Source organism: Zootoca vivipara, chromosome 3 (assembly GCF_963506605.1).
Source record: "Zootoca vivipara chromosome 3, rZooViv1.1, whole genome shotgun sequence".
Classification (NCBI taxonomy): Eukaryota; Metazoa; Chordata; class Lepidosauria; order Squamata; family Lacertidae; genus Zootoca; species Zootoca vivipara.
Window position 1 is genome coordinate 59,866,179 of NC_083278.1, and position 18,925 is coordinate 59,885,103.

Sequence of the window (18,925 nt, forward strand, 5' to 3'; positions counted from 1 at the left end):
GGTGTGCCCTGGGTGTCATCCCTGAGGGGGGATGACATCACTGCACCACCCCCCTGGGACGCTCAGCCTGCCCCCGGGTGCACAGCAGGTGCGCCGCTTCGGGGGTGGAGTAGCTAGCTCCGCCTCTGCTTTGGAGACCCCTATTTCCCCCCACAGAGCTGCTAATCTTTAAATGCTTTCACCATCAATCCCTCTTTCCCAGGGAACTCTAGAAATTGTAGCCCTGTGAGGTGAACAAGGGGGTTTCCTAACAGCTCTCAGCCCCCTTAAGGAACCAAAGTTCCCATGATTCTTTGGGGGAAGTGGCCACTGTTTAAAGTGCTATGATGTTGCTTGCATAGTGCCGCCTGGGGATGGTGGGGAGAGCATCCAATTTCTGGATAAGCCTCCACTGATGCTTTCTCCTTCTAAATAAGATGAGAAATCTAGGAAATAAGCCTTGAACTAAGGATTGACCAAGAATTACTATGGCTTTTTATGCTATATACCGTATTTTTCGCCCCATAGGACGTACCTGACCATAGGACGCATCTAGTTTTGAGAGGAGGAAAACAAGAATTTTTTTTTGCTTTCTTGAATTGTCCTAGGCATAGCAGCCAACTCCTAGAGGCCTAGGTGCCTTTGCCACCCCCCCCCAAATATTTGAAGAAGCTTCTTTTGCAAAGGGGGAAAGCTCCATTTGTAGGATCAGCTCAAAGTTGTTGAGCTTACCTTGCAAAGGGGAAAATCCTGTTTTTATGGGGTTCAACTCACAGTTCTGCAGCTTCTCTAGGAAAGGAAAGGGACCCATTCCCCCAGTTTCCAGACAGATAATCTAATCAGCCAATCACATGTCGCTGGGGAAACAAACAGCCTTCCTTTGCAGACAACAATTGAGGCCTGGGCAAGGGGCCTGGGCGGGGCCAGGAAGGGAGCTAGCTCCCTTATCTCCCTCCCCAATCTCTTGCAATCAGCTGCTGAGTGGGTTCCTTTCAACACACTCTTTCCCTCTTGTTAGCCTTTAACTCTTTCTTTTCTTTTCTTTTTTTAAAAAAGCACGTTCTGCCTTTAGCCCCTGGGCAATTCGTCTCCAGGGATCTGCCTTTAGCCCCCGGGCAATTCGTCTCCAGGGACCACGCACTCGCTCCATAAGACGCACAGAATTTTCTCTTACTTTTTAGGAGGAAAAAAGTGTCTCTTATGGATCGAAAAATATGGTAAATAAAATCAAAACAGGTGTTTTAAAATGTAATCCTATACCAGGGGTCAGCAAACTTTTTTAGCAGTGGGCCAGTCCACTGTCCCTCAGACCTTGTGGGGAGCTGGACTATATTATTTTTTTTGGGGGGGGGGATGAACGAATTCCTATGCCCACAAATAACCCAGAGATGCATTTTAAATAAAAGCACACATTCTACTCATGTAAAAACATGCTGATTCCTGGACTGTCTGCGGGCTAGATTTAGAAGGCGATTGGGCCGGATCTGGCTCCCGTGCCTTAGTTTGCCTACCCATGTCCTATCCTATACTCTTTTACCTGTTAGTAATAGTTGGTCTCCACTAGGGTTGTCATATTTCACAAAGTGAAAATCTGGATACAAAAGTTGTTGAGTTTTGCCCAAAGTTGTTGAACATTTTTTCCAAAATCTAAAAAAAACACAACACATTAAATTGAGCTTTTCTTAAGGAAATCCACCAAATATAGACTTCTGACATGGGTTATACGTCTGGATTTTCCTGGACATTTTGGCGATTTTTGCCTGGACACTGTTTCCGACTGCCACATTCCGGCTATGTCAGGGAAATTCTGGATATATGGCAACCCTATCTCCACCAACCTGCCTACTGACCAGGGGGTGGTGCTGTCCATCAGCTTCCTTCTCCTTAGCATCAGTGTTACTCTTCTTCTTCGCCAAACCTTTATTAGGCATTGCAAGTACAGTATAGGCAATCATAAAGCACCCATATAAAATGTTCAAAAATATATACAAATAAACAGCCATGTAAAATATGTAATAACGGTTATTTTCATTGAAATTTCTCCCTGCCCTGCTAAATAGTGCCATTTGCCACTCTAAGAGATACTATTGACAAAAACTCATCCACCCTTGCAGTTACTCTTATAGAACAGAGCAATAGGCATAGCTGCCAAGTTTTCACTTTTCTCGTGAGGAAGCCTATTCAGCATAAGGGAAAATCCCTGTAAAAAAGGGATAACTTGACAGCTATGGCAGTAGGAAGATGAGGACAAAAGTAGAATTGGTGGGCTTCACCATCCATTGTCTCTGACTCCACTTATGACTGCCTTCTCACCAGTCAAAATGGGCACCAGTCCCTTCTAGAAAACACTAAAGGAAAGAGAAAGTGGGATACGACCAAGGATCTTCCAACCCAGAAGCTCTGGAGGACAAGACAACATCACGAGGTTGTCCCATATCAAGGGCCACAGATCTTTTCCTACAAAATTCTGAATGTAGTGTTAATCTGACTTGGTCATCAATAGGAACCAGTACATTTTGCTAAGTGAGGTTTTGATAATATGCATCTTTTGATTGTTCCAATCAGGTTTCTTTTATAACAGCTATTTCCCCAGTTTTCCACAATCAAATTACTGAAAAGGTTTTAATGAGCTGAACAGTTTCTTTGGTTTGTTGGTCTTCTTCTTCAGTACCCAGGTGGTGGAAGCCAACTATTGCAGAACCAATTACGTGACACAGAAAACCTTTTAAATATGACAGATTTATGGCAAATAATGTAATTCTAAACCCATGTGTAAAGTTGGATTTGTGTAGGAAAGCTGCTCCAAGGATCTGGAGGAATTCCCCACTGGCTCTGGATTTAAGAGTCCTGAAATTTCCCAAGTCTTTCAAGGTGGGTGGGGATTAATTATTATGGTTTCATTTATGCAGCACTCTGCGCTATCCAAGTAAGTTAGCGAGTGAGTCTGTAGGAAGTGAGTGAGTGAATATGTGAGTGTATCCCTTGGGTAAGGCATGTAATCAGACATTAAGTCACAGATACAACCCACAGATGCACTGATATTATTATTATGAAAAATTTGGAAATAAGCCTTGAACTGACTAAGGATTGACCAAGAGTTACTATGGCTTTATACTATGTAAATAAATCAAAACATGAGTTTTAAATTGTAATCCTATATACTCTTTTAAACTGTTAGTAATCCCTAGTAAGCTCAGTAGGACCTTCTTCTAAGTAGATCTGCATACACTTACTGAGGGTAATTTCAGTGTATATCAGGCATCCAGATATGTTTTAGCCTACAACTCCCATGATCCTTAGCTAACAGGACCAGTGGTCAAGGATGATGGGAACTGTAGTCCAAAACATCTGGAGGGCCGAAGGTTGGGGATGCCTGGTGTATATCATCAGTCAAAGCTGAAGGAGCCAAATTCAGACCCGGTGAAAGCAAATCCACCCATCTACATTTCTAGTGCAACCTTTCTCAGTGTGGCCTATGTGGGATTATTTGATTTTTAAGTATCTCAAAACAGCCACATGCGTTGGGCAATCTGAAAGGTCACTTGATGAATTAGCAGGGATTTAAACCTAGATTTCCAAGCCTATTCCAAGCCATAACCTATGATAATTACCGATACAAGAGACACTGTAGATCAGGGGTATCAAACTCAAATTCATCGGGGTCCGCATCAGCAGTTTGGTCACCCTCAAAGGTCCGGTTGTATCTGTAGGACTATGTGTCCACTCTTTATTATCATAAATTATTGTCACTGCATTCTATTATTACTGTTTTTTGTAATAATGTAAGTAATAACTAGCTCTGAAAGCAGAAACATAGTCAGAATAATGGCAAGAAGATATTCAAATGTACAATTATTGTACAATTTATTGAAAAATGATTTTTGGTAACTGCACTGGGTGGTGGAGGCTCGCTAGGGTTTCATGCAGGACCTTTGCAGAGCTACTAGTACCTGGAGATGCTGGGGTCCTTCTGCATGCAGGACAGATGTTCTGCCAGTGAGCCACCACCCTTCACCAAAGGGACTGGCTGAGGTTGACTCACTGGAGCTGCTCTCCTGGTTCCAGGGTTTAAGGGCCAGAAGTATAAAGCAGCACCCTATGTTTCTGAGGAGAGGGAGAGGGAGGGGAGGGAGGGAGGGAGGAAGGAAGGAAGAAAAGAGGGAGTGGGAGGGAGAGAGGAAGGAAAGAGGGGAGAGAAAGAAGAGTAGGAAATAAGGAAGGGAATAAAGAAGGAAAGAAAAAGAAAGAGGGAGAGAAGACGGAAAGGGAGAAAGAAGGAAGAAAGTAGAGGGAAAGAAAGAATAAGAATGAGGGAGAGGAAGAAAGATGGGAATGACGGAAGGAAGAAAGGAAGGAAGAAAGAAAGAAAAGAGGGAGCAGGAGGGAGAGAGGAAGGAAAGAGGTGAGAGAAAGAAGAGTAGGAAAGAAGGAATAAAGAAGGAAAGAAAAAGAAAGAGGGAGAGAAGACAGAGATAAAGAAGGAAGGAAGGAGAGGGAAAGAAAGAATAAGAACGAGAGAGAGGAAGAAAGAAAGGGAAGGGGGGGTGTCGCCGCCTTGATTCAGCGCCAGAAAAGAGCGCGAAGGGACCCAGGGGCAAAAAGCATTTCCCGTGCAGCGTGAGGCAGCGGGTGTCCGTTTTAGGAGAAGTGCGTAAAGCCTCAGAGTTGCACGTTCATGAGGCTGAGCCGCTTCTGAGCTCACGTTCATGAGGCTGAGCCGCGGCAGGAGGAGGAGGAGGTGAGGCAAGAGGAGGAGGAGGCGGCTTGTCAGGTCGGTGTCCGGCAGCACCGTACGGAGAGTGCCGAGCCTCTGGGACGCAGCAGTGCTCTGTAGCACTTTGAATCCTCCTCCTCCTCCACGTGGCGCTGCTGGGTGCTTTGTCTGTGCTTCAGCAGCAGCAGCAGCAGCAGCAGCAGCCGTTTCCAGGCGCTGAGCCGTGGCAGGAGGAGGAGGATTCAAAGTGCTACAGAGCACTGCTGCGTCGCAGAGGCTCGGGACTCTCCGTGTGGCGCTGCCGGGCGCTGACCCGGCAAGCTGCCTCCTCCTCCTGCTGTGGCTCGGGGCGCTCCACGCAGCGCTGCTCCGGCCGCCTTTCTACCCCCCCCAGCCCCAGCTCTTTGTCGGCGCTTTGTCGGCGCGGCGCTTCAGCAGCAAGGTCCCGCTGCTGGGTCCCGCTGGCTGGGGCGCTCGGCGGGCCACATGACGAGGTCTGGCGGGCCGGATTTGGCCCCCGGGCCTTGTGTTTGACACCCGTGCTAGATTGTATTTTATTCAGAATTAGGAATAATTTTGCGCCCTAAACGCAGCAGAGGTTTTCAAAAGAAATCAGATAATAGAAGGGTTGTATAAGTGTCACCTACATTGTTTGGAGTCATTTATTGATTTTTGTGGTTTAAAATGTGGAATTTTTTTTATGATGGTTAGTTAGTATAGTTAGATTCCGAATGTGGAATTTCTCTCCTCCTTAATCATGATCTGCAGCTAAGAACAAACCTGGGCTATAGACTGGTGAAGGAGTGGAATTTTCCAACTTTTAAAACAGAAGGATTTCTAATATTTATTTATTTGTTAGATTTATAACCCGTCTTTCCCCCCAAAGCAGCTCAGGTGGGGAGGGAACACACAAGGGATACATCTAAAAGTGATTCTGATACAGATGCAAAGTGGGAAAGATCTTTACTTAGAAGGCTGTTTGGAAGAGGAAGGTTTCCGGAAGGTGCTGAAAAGGCAACAGAAACGGCACCTGTCTAATATTTAAGGGAAGGAGATTCCAACACTAAAAACCCAATTCTAATCTTGCGTGGAATGGATGTCCTGATAAGGTGCTCACATGCAGTGCACAGTGATGGATTAGCCGTATAAGAGGAAAGATAAGCTTTTTGATATCCTGGTTGAAAGCAGTATAGGGCTTTATACACCAGAACCAACACCTTGAACGTAGCCCTGTAGCTAACTGGGAGCCAATGCAATTCTTGTAGCATCATCATATCATCATCATCATCATCATCATCAGTGTAACATGGTAGTAATACCCTGCTCTGGTGAACGGTCAAGTCCCTGCATTTTGCACTAGCTGCAGTTTCTGGATCTCCCACAAGGGCAGCCCCACACAGCGTGCATTGCAGTAATCCAACCTAGAGGTAGCCCATGCATGGCTACCCTGGTCCAGAAATGGCTGTATTACTGGTCAAAACTGATAAAAGGCACTCCTAGCCACTAGCGGGAGGCAGGTGGCGCTGTGGGTTAAACCAAGAGCCTAGCGCTTGCCAATCAGAAGGTCGGTAGTTCGAATACCTGTGGCGGGGTGAGCTCCCGTTGCTCGGTCCCAGCTCCTTCCAACCTAGCAGTTCGAAAGCATGTCAAAGTGCAAGTAGATAAATAGGTACCGCTCCAAGCGGGAAGGTAAACGGCGTTTCCATGTGCCGCTCTGGTTCGCCAGAAGCGGCTTTGTCATGCTGGCCACATGACCTGGAAGCTGTACGCTGGCTCCCCCGGTCAATAACGCGAGATGAGTGCCGCAACCCCAGAATCGCTCACAACTGGACCTAATGGTCAGGGGTCCCTTTACCTAGCCATGATGCCCTGCCCTGTGTGCAAGGGCATCAACTCCTGGGGGCCGAGACACTAGGGGCTCTATTTATTGAGGGGGCTGTGCACTTTAATATTCAGAGGGCTCCACACAACAGGATGTTGTGTTCAGTGCCCTCACTCAACCGGAGAAACTGGTGCCTCTGCCTGTGTGTCAGACCAGCGACAACTTGAAGCCTTGAAGCCCCGAGCTAGAACACTAAAGGCGGCCTCAGCCTGGCTGTTGGAATCATCCAGAACCATTGTTCTGGGCAGTTCCAACAGCACACCTGTCACCAAAGAGTCACTTCTATGCAGAGAGGAAAGGTTAAAATGGTTGCGGGTTTCTTTTAAAGCCATTCCCAAATGAGGGGAGGGGGGTGGAATTACTGGCAGAAGACTAAATTTGATTGCGAATCCACCGGCCTTTCTGACCATCGGTTCATTTTAGAAACCTGACACAAGGGTTCCACTAACAGTGGAAGAGGCTGAAAGGCATTTTTAAATAGCACAGGTGAAATTGGGCAGAGCAGGACATTGCAGCACAAATTGAGGCTTGTATTAGAAATCAACCTAAACCCAAGCTACAATCCTAAGTCCACAGAGTGCCAGCTACATCTAGTGGCTGCAGGTAGGTTACTGCAAATTTCCCACAGGCCTAGCCATGGCCTGTCATCTATCATGTCAAATTACTCCTATTTCGTTTGAACTATGTAAAACTCAACTTGAGACCAAAGATACTCTGGATTTAATGTCCCAAGAACTCATGAAATCTCCTCGACATATGTGTATGATTCTTTAGGCTCTATTTTAAAAGGGGTCGTGCTTGACTGACAGCTTTGGCAGCTGTTGGGAAAAGTCACAGCTTTTAATGAACATCCACTGCAGTGAGAGAAAACCAGCTACCGAATGGTTAATATACCAAATGAACAAAAAGCTAAGGGCATCCGGGGTTGCCTGCCTAGTTTCTCTTTCACTTCCTTGCTTGTTTCTGTTATATCTAGAAACTCCTAGTACTGCTAAGTAAAATATCCTGTTTAAAATATGATGTTGTGCCTGTCTTCGATGTGGTGAAAGAAAAAGCTATACTGCAGCAATAGGATTCATCTTTCAAAAATGACAGATGTTAAGAAAAGCAGTTAGAGCCACTAAAAACTGAGCTAACCCTTGTAAATCATATCCCTTCATTTACATAGGCTTGCCCCAGCCAGGGCATGTTCTTGGTCATGGAAGTGTTTGGCATTACACAGAAAAGGATGGTTGGTTCAACAGGTGAATGAATATAAGAGATAAGATTAATGAATCCAGTGTGCGCAAACTTGGTTAGCTTTAACACTAACAAAAGAGCAATCACATGGGACCCCAAATCCAAAACAGGCTCCTTACCTAAATGGAGCCCTCACATTGGTTTCCTGCTGAAAATCTCATCCCCAGTTGATATTTGCCTCAGAGGTGCCCTTTGAGGCCAGATAGCAGTGGGGAAAGTTGCTTCTCAGCAAGAAACAGATGCAGGCCTCCAACATGGGCCATTCTGGAGAGGGCCCCCACTTGGCTCATTTTACATCAGTATAATAAGCCCTAGAGGCCAAATAACATGTTTACATTAACACCATGTTTAGGACTGGCCACACCTCTTAAGAGCATACGAAGGGCCTGCTGGATGAAGCCAATGGCCCATCTACTCCAGCATCAAAGGAGCCAGCCAGATTCCTGGGATAAACTCGCAAGCAAAAGGGCTCTCTCCCCTCCTGCAGTTTCCAGCAACTGGTATTCAGAAGAATGACTGCCTCTGACCATGGAGACAGAGCATCGCCTTCATCATGGCTAGTAGCCATTGACTGACACATCCTGCGTGGATTTGCTTAATTCATTTTTTAGTTATCCACGTTGGTGGCTATCAGTGGTGGCGCCTGCCCTGTGGAACGCCCTCCCAACAGATGCCAAAAAGGAAAACAACTACCAGACTTTTAGAAGACATCTGAAGGCAGCCCTGTTCAGGGAGGCTTTTAATGTTTAATAGATTATTGTGTTTTATTCTTCTGTTGGAAGCCGCCCAGAGTGGCTGGGGAGACCCGGCCAGATGGGCGGGGTATAAATAATAAATTATTATTATTATTATTATTATTATTATTATTATTATTATTATTACCTCATGTGTGAGCGAGCGCCATAGTTTAACTATGCAAGGGGTGAAGGCATACCATCCTGAATCTTCCAATATTTAGCTTCAATGGATGTCCACCAATTCTAGCCTTATTGGGGGGGGGGACTTTTCTCTGTCCGCTTTCTCCATGCCATGCATAATTTTATAAACTTATATCACATTACCTCCAACTCACCATTTATCTAAACTGAAAAGTCCTCAATGTTGCCACCTTTCTTCATAGGGGGGAGTTGATCCATCTACTTGATTCTTTCATCTGCCCGTTTCTCGACCTTTTCTCCAACTTTACAACATCCTTTTCGATGTGAGGCATCCAGAGATATAAACGGTATTCCAAATGAGGTCAGGTCATAGATTTGCATAACGGCAGTATGAGATGGGCAGTTTTATTTTCAGTTCCTTTTCTGATAATCCCTAGCATGGGGACCTTGATGCAGATTGGGAGCCTGGCCCAGGGAGAAAAAGGGTTGTAAAAAACAACAACCCTGCTTCTGTGCTGCAGTCCCAAAACTAGATCACAGTTGCTTTTGTTAAAAAAAAGTAAGTGAGAAGCATGGTCGCTCCTAAGCATGCGATTACTGCACTATTTGGCTTTGAGTTAGAATATAAATCCCAATTTCCAGATTCAAAGTGCTATGGGCTAAATCTATTGCACCAATAGAACTGGAACTTGTTAACAATTTACTATAGGGATCAACTAACCCAGGAGTATGTCAAAAGGTAAATGCCACATTGGCCGGAATCATCATTTCTTCTCTCTCAGGCCGTTTTCCACACAATTACCGTAGTCCAGTTAGGTATTTGCCTAACATCTCTTTTGTGTGGAGGATGGGGAGAAAGGAATTACTGTTTTCATGAATTCTGATCTACATTCCACAAGGTGGCACCAACGCCTAATATATTCAGAAGAGTGTTTACATTTCAAAGCTGACCACCCGTAACAGATTAGCGGATTAATATTTTGCTCTAAAGGATCTGGCCTTTACTGTTGACATCAATTTATGTGCCGCGTAGGCTTTTGCAGTTGTAAAAGTCATCCAGACTATAAACTGCACAATAGATGTCACCTTATTCTTAGTCAGCCTCCCTTGAGCACCTCATAAACAGCTGTGAGGAGCTAACTGTTCTTGCTGCATGCATCGCAGACGCCTTTCTCAGCACCAGCAAGTGGCTGTCACCGCTCGTTTCCCTCCAGCCGCAAGAGAGCGACGCCGTTTTATTATTCATCAGCACCTATTTTCTTAACAAGTGTCTCTTGTGCCGCTTCTGCGCACGGCCTATCGTTGATCTCCATTGCAAATAAAGCGCCGTGTCTATTTATGGCCAAGGCTTAAAGAACAGTAGAGCTCATGTACCATATGAGAACTTTTTGAAAAAGGGCCAAAGTACAGAGGTCAAGTTTCCTGTGCTATAAGCAATTTAAAACAGGAACGTAACACTCTTTCCCCTAGCCTAGTTTGCAAAATAATCTGGCAATGGCTGGCAAACTAGGTCACTGCTCACATCATAATTATACACTTTGGTCTAGTGTAAATAAGTGGTTTAAAGTTATTGTTTTTATTATTATTTAGAGAATGTTACAGCAAATATTATGGAGCAGCTTGGACCTGATCTGTTCTGCCAGAAGTTGAGGATTCAAGCTTTGACGACGCTTCCCAAAATTCAGTTAAGAGACAGGGTTCATGAAAATGTTTGCAAAACATTGCTTTTCAGCTGTATGTGAACCGGTGTTGTGACTTTATATACTGTTACAAAACAAACACTAGAGTAATCCAACTCCCAGTATATTTTAAGCTTCTCTAGGCGCTTAGGGCTGCTTTATATGGAAAGATCCATGAAGGTTGCAATTCTAAAAGCAGTGAATGGAATACTACCAAGTAATTGTACACAGGATTCTGCTGTAGGTGTACCTTTGAACTGGCATATATCATATGGAAACTCAATATTGGCTAGAACTCCCTATCAAATGTACACTCACTGGAAAAATCTGAGCTTGTGGCCATGTAATACATGAAATTGCTCTCCCTTTAAATAAGTTTACAAAAACCCTAAATATATATATATTTTAAAAAGAACACTTGATAGCAGTTTGACAACTTTGTAGTACCTGATAAACTGAAACTTATTATGCAACTTGGTGCATGTAAACAAGAAGTTCTTCCTTGTATGATCAAGAGATGCCAATTTTTGAAGGATCTCCTACCTAAAGGAATACCTAGACTATAACTTTATAGTTGCTCTATCAATCACCAAAGAAAGCAGAACTATCCCATGAGGTTTATGCAGAGTATTTAAATTCCAAGAGTACGCCATCTAGTTTAAAACATGTTAAGTAATGTTAGACCCCTAAGTTGCTTTATTAGCCAGGCAACTATTTTTTAGAAGTATAGAATGTCAGCCATCTTGGATCCACACACTTTCCTAGCCAAATACCTCAAGCCACCCCGGTCAAAACTTGACCTCTGTTAAGTCTAAGCCAAAGATGCAGATTAGAGAGCCTTAAAATAAACTGATGCAAGGTTTCAACACAGCTATACCTGTATTCCTGTAAATAGTACATGCAGACAAAGATATAAAATCCTAATGTAATGGTAAGGTGGCTGGAAGCCTCTGCAATTACTGCTTGAATCCAAGCATGCACAACCCCAAATATTGATTATTTGCTTCTGTCAATGCCCTTGTTCTCAAGTTGCCCTTGCCACCCCATATTCAATGATTTTGTTGATGCACAAGGATAAACCATTGGGGAATTTTTGAATTATCTTCTTATGGAAGACTTAGAAGAACCAAAATAAGTTCTAGTCCAGTTGTTCTCTCTCTCAAGGCACAACCACCTGATCCTCCATCACCACCTCCCCCCTCTATAGGCCACATGGCAGAGAACAGGTGCAGTGCGCCTCAAAATAAAAAAATGTTGATGGGCGACAAAAGGCAAGCCTTGTGTTACAACAGAAAAAGTACAGAAACCAAGACACACACCCAAGCTCACTGCCACAGATCCAGATGCAGTAATAAGAATGGTTGGCCAGCTAACCTTTTCTATTTTATAAATCCATATGCAGTACAAGAGAGTTCAAACCCAAGAATTCTTCTGTTCCCAGGTGGTTTTCCCACATGGGAGTCTTGAAGCATGACATGCCACCACATCTGCCTTGGAAGTTACTATGAGACAGGGGGACAGGTCTAAACTTGTTGCATATATTTCAGTTTTATTCTACAAGAGAATTTGGTGAACGAGGGGTCAGGTCAGTGCATTCAGTTGCTGTGACCTTGTTAAAAAAAGGTGATTAAATCAATTGTCAAAGCCACCACCTCCTTTACTCATATTAGTATTGAAATGACATTGTTGGGGGCAAATAGTGCCTACTCTTGCCTTAATGTATATACAGTACACGGTTTCTGCTCTTCTATGCCAAAATGTGGAAGTCACTCATTTTTGGTGTCAGGATTCAACTTCTAGACAGTAAGACTAGTTCAACTTTGCCCAATGAAAACATTTCCTACCAAAGTTCTCCTTCTCTTCTTTCTGCCTTCTGCACAATGTAAACTCATGGAATGCAAGGTTTTTTTGGTTATCATTTGCTAACAGCATTAGATGCTTAAGAGGGAACAAAATCTGTCGTTGGTTGAACCCTTCTGCATGACAGCAAATATATTTACGTGAGGAATCAATTCTTATGGATAAGATAAGTGAGAGTATTTATAAAATTAAAGTTTAATAGATAAATAGAATAAATACTTTTATGCATCATAATTCTGGACGACTACATTTAAAGCAAGTAAATTGGCAAATCACAAAGTTGTTGCCTCTTGGCAATTTCACTTTAGATAAAATCACACAGGCATGTTACAATGTTATTCATGAGACTGGTGTCATAATTAGGCTTAAATCCTTTTTAAAAAAAACTTTCTGCACTGATCATGACATATAGCATACAATGGTGTCATGTAGATTTTCTTTCAGAATGTTTCACACAACCCAACAGTTCAACAAGTTAAATGGGTTATATGTATCAAACATTTGTGAGGTGGAGAAGAGAAAAAAATTAAAATTTAAAGGAAAAAAAATGGTAACTGGTATCTAGAAAAAATTAAAGCATGTAACTTTTTATTGACATTGGCAAATTAAAATAGAATAAATTAACAAGTATGTTCTCAAAAAATTGTACAAAAATACTGTCAAATTTCCTAAAAAGCTTTCAACACAGTAGTTTGCCCCCCGTACTGAATAAACGATGTAAGCACAATGCCAAAATGAAAATATGTTGACGATAGAACCAGAATAAAATAAAATCCTATGAAATGCTTTCCCCAACAACTAGACACCATTCCATTCACACTATATTATTGTCTGTACAGATGGGGGGGAGGAAAGAAAGAGAGCAGACAGCAGAGTTTAAGTAACAGTACTATTTTTCCTGATCAGAGAGGGTTTGGCCCACATCTGTTAAGCTTCCAGTTCAGCAGACTAAAAAAAAAAAGTTTCACTGCAAATGCATAGTTAAAAACAAAGCAAGAGGGCAGTATTTGTGCAGGAATCTACCCTGAAGTTCATGCAACCAACTAATGCAATATTTTTGTCCTTCAACTTAGAATTTGAATGCAGTTTTCAGTCATCTGAAATGATAGCCTATAGAAAATCCACAATATTAAGCACTTTGCCAATATTCATATCTAACAGTTGACATAATTGGTATGTTGCCAGTGAAGAAATTATAGCTGAGGAATTACTAAAAAAGAATGAATCAGATAAAATTATTATAGGGAAGGGGAGGGCTTAATGGAGTGTCCACGTTTAAGGGAAAAAAAAAGTGGCAGCAAATTTAAAAGGGGGAAACAATTATACAAGCTTATAGTTTACTCTGCTTCCCAGATACTTGAGCTCTTAAAAGCCTTTGAAATACTGTGTCTAGAGGGAATGTTTTCATTCATACAGATAAAAAAAGTCATCTTGTTTGGCAAGAAGTCAGCAGCTCACTCTGCTGGACTGCTGTTTGCAAACGAAGTCCGTCATGAAATCAAACTCGTTCTGTCCCAACCACAGCTCAGGAAGCTCCTTGATGCGATCCAAGCCCATTTCTATGACTAAGGACATAAGCACCTCCTCGTCAATGAAGTCAGTGTCTATGACATTGGGAGGCAGCATTGCTGCAGGGACGTGGGGCACAGAGGCCGGCACGCCGCTGCCTCCGCCTCCGCTGCCTCCGCCGTGCTTTGGGTTGCAGTCTCTGAAATGCTGGGTGGCTCCGTTGAGCTGGTGGCTGGCAGGGTGCAAGTCCGGCATGTAGTGGTTGTGAGGGTACGGGTGGTGGCTGAAGTACTGGTTGTTGAGCTTCTGCAGCTGCATGCTGGCTGTCAAGGGCCCCCCCTGGGTGGCAACCGTAGGAGCCATGAACTGGGAATTGTTAAACCTCGCCGCCGGAGGCAGGGTGCTGGGAGGGTGGCCCCCGTTCACGTTCCCCGGCCCCATGGCGTGCCGGATCCCACTGTTTGCATTCATATTTCCACCTCCGTAATGTATATGGTCGCTCATCAAGGCACTGAAGGCATGTTGCTGCTGCTGCTGCTGGTGGTGGTGGTGGGTGGGAAACTGACCCATTCCCATTCGATGCGCTGGGTGGTGATGAAGCCCATTGGTTCCGTCGGGGAAGCGCCCGTGGTTCATGGCCATCATGTGGTCTGCCATTTCCAGCCTTTAAAAGTTAATGTTTACAGAGAGAGAGAAAGAAAGAAAGAGATAAACATTGTGTGTGCGTGCGCGCTTGCCAGCAACCAGCGCCGCTTTTCTCACTGAACTGCCTTTCTCCTTAGGAAACCGCCTGCAGGATGATCACGCCTCGCGGCACGAATTCTGCCCCGGACAGGTCCTTCCCTCCTGACAGCAATGTTTCCTTACAGTTCTCAGGCGGCTCTGGGTTTCTTTTCTCCAGCCTGCAATAGGCAGGAAGGCACCTTGTGCAAAGGGGAAGGATACAGCCGCCTAGCCCTCCCACCGCAACTCGTGCACACCCCGGAGCTAAATGAGCGTGCACACCATCAACAGTCCCCCTTCCTCCCAACCCGAATTCATTTGCCTCCAACCGCGTACGTTTCTTTTATTTTAATTTTTTTAGCATGCCCTTGCACAAAACGGCTTACATAAGAAAGGCAGAGCGGCGCGCGACCTTCTCCCTTTCTCCTTGTCAAGAACAACTTTGCGAATTTAAAGTCTGCAAGGGTTGTTTGCAATCCGAGAAGAAGTGGATTGAAGGGTCCTGCTGAAAATGCACTCCTTGACCCCCCTTGCCCTCCAAACATCCCCATTGATCGCACTGCAGGAAGAAGCCCCCCCCGGTCAAAAAAGAGACCCCCACTTTGCGCGCTACTCACCTCACGCCCTCTCTCCTGTTTGCTCCAAACGTGTTGCTAAAATCAGTCAGTAAAGATCTCCCAGCATAGAGCAAGCGGTTGTCTTTTCCCCTCCTCTGTGCTCGCGTAAGTGGAGTATAATCTTTATATTATTGCTATTCCTCCTGCTGCTGCTGCTGCATAAACCAGTCTCAAAGCCGCTGCTCTCCCTCCTCGGCGCGTTTCTCATCAGCACTTGCCAACAATGAGCTGTATTTCCTACCCAGCTTTGGCCACAGCTAATATAGGATTTCAAAAGGGAGGAGCGAAAGCCTTCACAGGCAACCAGAAGTAAAACCTGGAGCAGGCAAAGAAGGGGGGGGGGAGAAAACCCAACAAGCCAGGCGGAACTGGAAGGAATCCAAAGAATCCTGTTCCTTCTGCCCGAGTGACACGTGGGTTTGCTGATGTCCTCCGGTCGGCGCGCTTTGCTAAGGACCTCCATTTCACAGATCTCGGAAATGGATCGGGAGGCTGCCGGGGGGCAAGAGCAATGAGAGGGAACAGGAACCCTGGCCGCGGCGAGAGCCATCGCTCACCATTATGGATGGAGCGGCACTTCGTGTTCAGCCGTGATCTGTTTACATCCCTTCCCTGCCCTGATCTATCGCGCTATTAGGGTGCTGGCTGTCGTACATTCCCAGCGTGGACGTTTAGTGCAGGGTTATTCGATATGGGTATTTATTATTATTATTATTATTATTATTATTATTATTATTATTATTATTATTATTATTAGCTAACCCCCAGGGTATCTATATCTGTATATAATGTCACCGTCATTTCCCAGTCCTGGAGAGAGGCAGTTCTGAAGCCCTTTGATTTTCACAGAAAGCGATTTCAGGAAAGCTGGCCCCCTTCTTTATCTTCCCACAATGGCTGCGCTCCCCTTCCAGCACGTGGTAACAGGGAGGGCTCTTCAGTAGGGCTACTTTGGAGCAAGCCTCTGCTCTTTGCCGACTGCACACACACACACAAAAAGAGCCTGCAAGATTCCTGGAGAAGCGCGTCTTCCAGGGTACGCACACTCAGATCCAAGCCACGCTTTCGAGGTGGCGCGCGGCTTCTCCGTGCACATTTTGCTGGTAGCTTTGGCAGTCAAACGGAGGCGTCTCTGCTCTGCAAACAAATCCAGCGATCCTCGGCCCAGGCATCCCCCTCCCTCTCCTCGCTTTTTTTTTTTAGTAAACAAACATGAGCCACAGCAGTGCATACTTGCCCTTACTTCAGGAGCTTGGGGCTAAAGGCGGCTCTGCAGGATTGACCGGCCTCCCGGTATCTACGGAGGCAATCGGTTTTGCAGTAAGCAAACACCCATGGCAGGTTTATATGGCTGTAAAAAGGAGGCTACGCGATAATTGCTCTGTGAATAAAGCACGCCCCACCCGCCCGCATGTTTTCTACATCTGTGGTGCTCGCGCTCCCTTGGAAGCGTTGCTTAGCAGGGTCAAGCCAGTTGATAATACAGGGACGGAAGCCCCTCTCTGGCAGCCAACCTTGTGCATCTCTCTCTCTCTCTCTCTCTATCTCTCTCTCTCTCTCTCTCACACACACACACGAGTGAACTTTAAATATTAACCCGCAAGTTCGAAACTTTACCACTTTTCCCCATGGGCAGCATGTCTGCACATTACCCCACAAATACAACTCTAGAGCTGAGGATGGCTCACAATGGTCTGGGTTCGTTTGGGTCAGATCCTTGATAGGGTAGTAGTGACTTTGACTTAAAGTATTGGTACAAACAATCCATAGTGTACTGATGTTTTTGTAGCTTCTTGAATACTAAGTAGGAGGACAGAATGGGGAGCCAAGTCCGGTACTGGTTCCCTTTGGATTATCCAAAAGTAATGAGGTGCACAATCATTCATCCACAAGAGTATTGGAATATTCTTATTTTGTGTACTTTCCTGGAGGGGGGATGTTATTGTTTTGTTCTTGATTTTATTATGCATTTTTCATTTTTATCTCGGTGTTTTAATGCTGTGAACTGCCCTGAGCTCTATGGATGAAGGTTGGTATACAAATTTAATAAATAATAATAAATAAATGCACCCTCAAGTATTGTGGCAGCTAGCAAAGGACGTGCTTCAAGGCACCACGCGCCTCCCTATTTAATACTGCATTTGTTTGTTTAATGCAACTGCTGCACATCCTGCCTATTTCCTACCCATTGTATCCTCACAACAAGCCTGTAGAGTCGGTTAGGCTGGGAGGCAGTAACTGAGTCAAGGTGAGCTTCATGTTTGAGTAGGGATTTGAAGCAAGGTGGACCTAGGCATGTTGCCTTATTGGGTTGTCATCTTATATACAAGGGTCAGCTAACACACACACACACACACACACACACACACACACACACACACCCACCCCAGGGGTGAGGGTGAGCTTCCAGCATTTTGCTTCCTATTACAGTGTTGTATTTTTCCCATGCCAAGGGTGCAGCTGCAAAACAGTCTTAGGAATAAGTGTTCTTTCCTGTTTCCTGTGCTTTATGGCCTTCAAAGCAGTGTGGCCAAATGGTTAGAGTGCTGGACAAGGACCTGGGAGACCCTGGTTCAAGCTCACTGGGCGACTGTCTTTCAGCCTCACCTACCTAGCAGGAGTGTTTTAAAGATCACATAGGGAAAGGGGGAATGAAAAGGTGGGATATAAATGTAATAAAGAAAATTATAATATAATATATAATTAGTATAGTATAGTATAGTATAGTATAGTATAGTATAGTATAGTATAGTATAGTATAGTATAATATAAGTGCTGCTGCAAGGTGACTCAAGGCAGAGGCATCTGATTTTTGGAGGGCTGGTGAGTCCTCCCAGCAGAACAGTTTTTGAAATAAATAATGTGTTTTTTTAATTGGCAAATTATTGGGGTCTTGGAGAGCCCAAATCTAGTCTGTGAGGTAGCCATTCACAAAGGTGACAGTTAAGTCTCACTGAATTCTGCGAGGCTTACTTGGGAGTAGACGTGCATAGGATTGCTCTGTTAATGCTCTACATTGCTACATCAGGCGTAGCAAAAGTTGTACCTTCCAGATGTTGATAGTCTACAGCTCCCACCAACCCTGACCATCAGCCATGAGGGCTGGGAATGATGAGAGTTGAAGCGTAACATCAAATGTAAGGTATCCCATTGGCTGCCCCGATCTACTTGGCTGCTGGAATGAGAAGATTCTGATGAGAATGGATACCATTATCACTAAATTAGAGTTGGGCAAGCAGAGAAAGCTGTGCTAACAACAAAAAAAGTACCTTATTGGCTAAAGTAAGGAAGTCGACTTGACTTTACAACTACAAAGTAATAGAACAGAAATGACATATTGTGCATAATCGCCAGATCAAAGTTACAGATACTCAGGTCTCTGATATCAGGTGTGCATACTCTCCTCCATCCTGTCCATCTTTAGAGGAAAACGCCATGCGTGAAGCAGTCCTGAGTGCAGGGAGTCTCCTTGTGTGGAGCTTTGCCAAGATCAGGGTGAAGCTGACAGCGTGGAGTCTTGTCCTGGAAGAAGGTTTATTTTTATTTGACCTTCCTTCTTTTCTGGTATTCATATGGGAATTCATCTGAACACACCGTGAGTTGCGGGGGATTAAACTGCAGTGAAACGGGACACTTGGTCCCAGGGGATGCTGAGAGCTAAATTATGTGGGTGGTTATTTGGTGTTATTACTGTTGCTAAACAGGAAAACAATGGGCCCTCCGGAATTTAATCTTGAATTAGTATGCTGACCTTGCATGAATCACTGATGGAGGAGGGTAGGAGGGTGTGTAGTTTAACTCTTCCTGTTACATTAGCTGGCTTTTTGTTTTTTTGGGTTTTTGTT

The 18,925-nt window shown here is 44.5% G+C and overlaps 1 protein-coding gene across 1 annotated transcript; it reads right to left on the reverse strand.

Moving 5' to 3' along the window:
- Window positions 1-12,438: 12,438 nt before the first annotated feature.
- On the reverse strand, window positions 12,439-15,404 carry CITED2 (Cbp/p300 interacting transactivator with Glu/Asp rich carboxy-terminal domain 2). Its single transcript, XM_035108859.2, has 2 exons — window positions 15,081-15,404; window positions 12,439-14,404 (listed from the first exon to the last, which is right to left on the reverse strand). The coding sequence occupies exon 2, from the start codon at window positions 14,395-14,397 to the stop codon at window positions 13,678-13,680; it is 720 nt and encodes a 239-aa protein (XP_034964750.2). The 5' UTR covers window positions 14,398-14,404; window positions 15,081-15,404; the 3' UTR covers window positions 12,439-13,677.
- Between the last annotated feature and the right edge of the window lie 3,521 nt (window positions 15,405-18,925).

Excerpts from the sequence above, each read along its gene's own strand:
- CITED2 (XM_035108859.2), bottom strand. The coding sequence starts at position 14,397 with ATGGCAGACCACATGATGGCCATGAACCACGGGCGCTTCCCCGACGGA.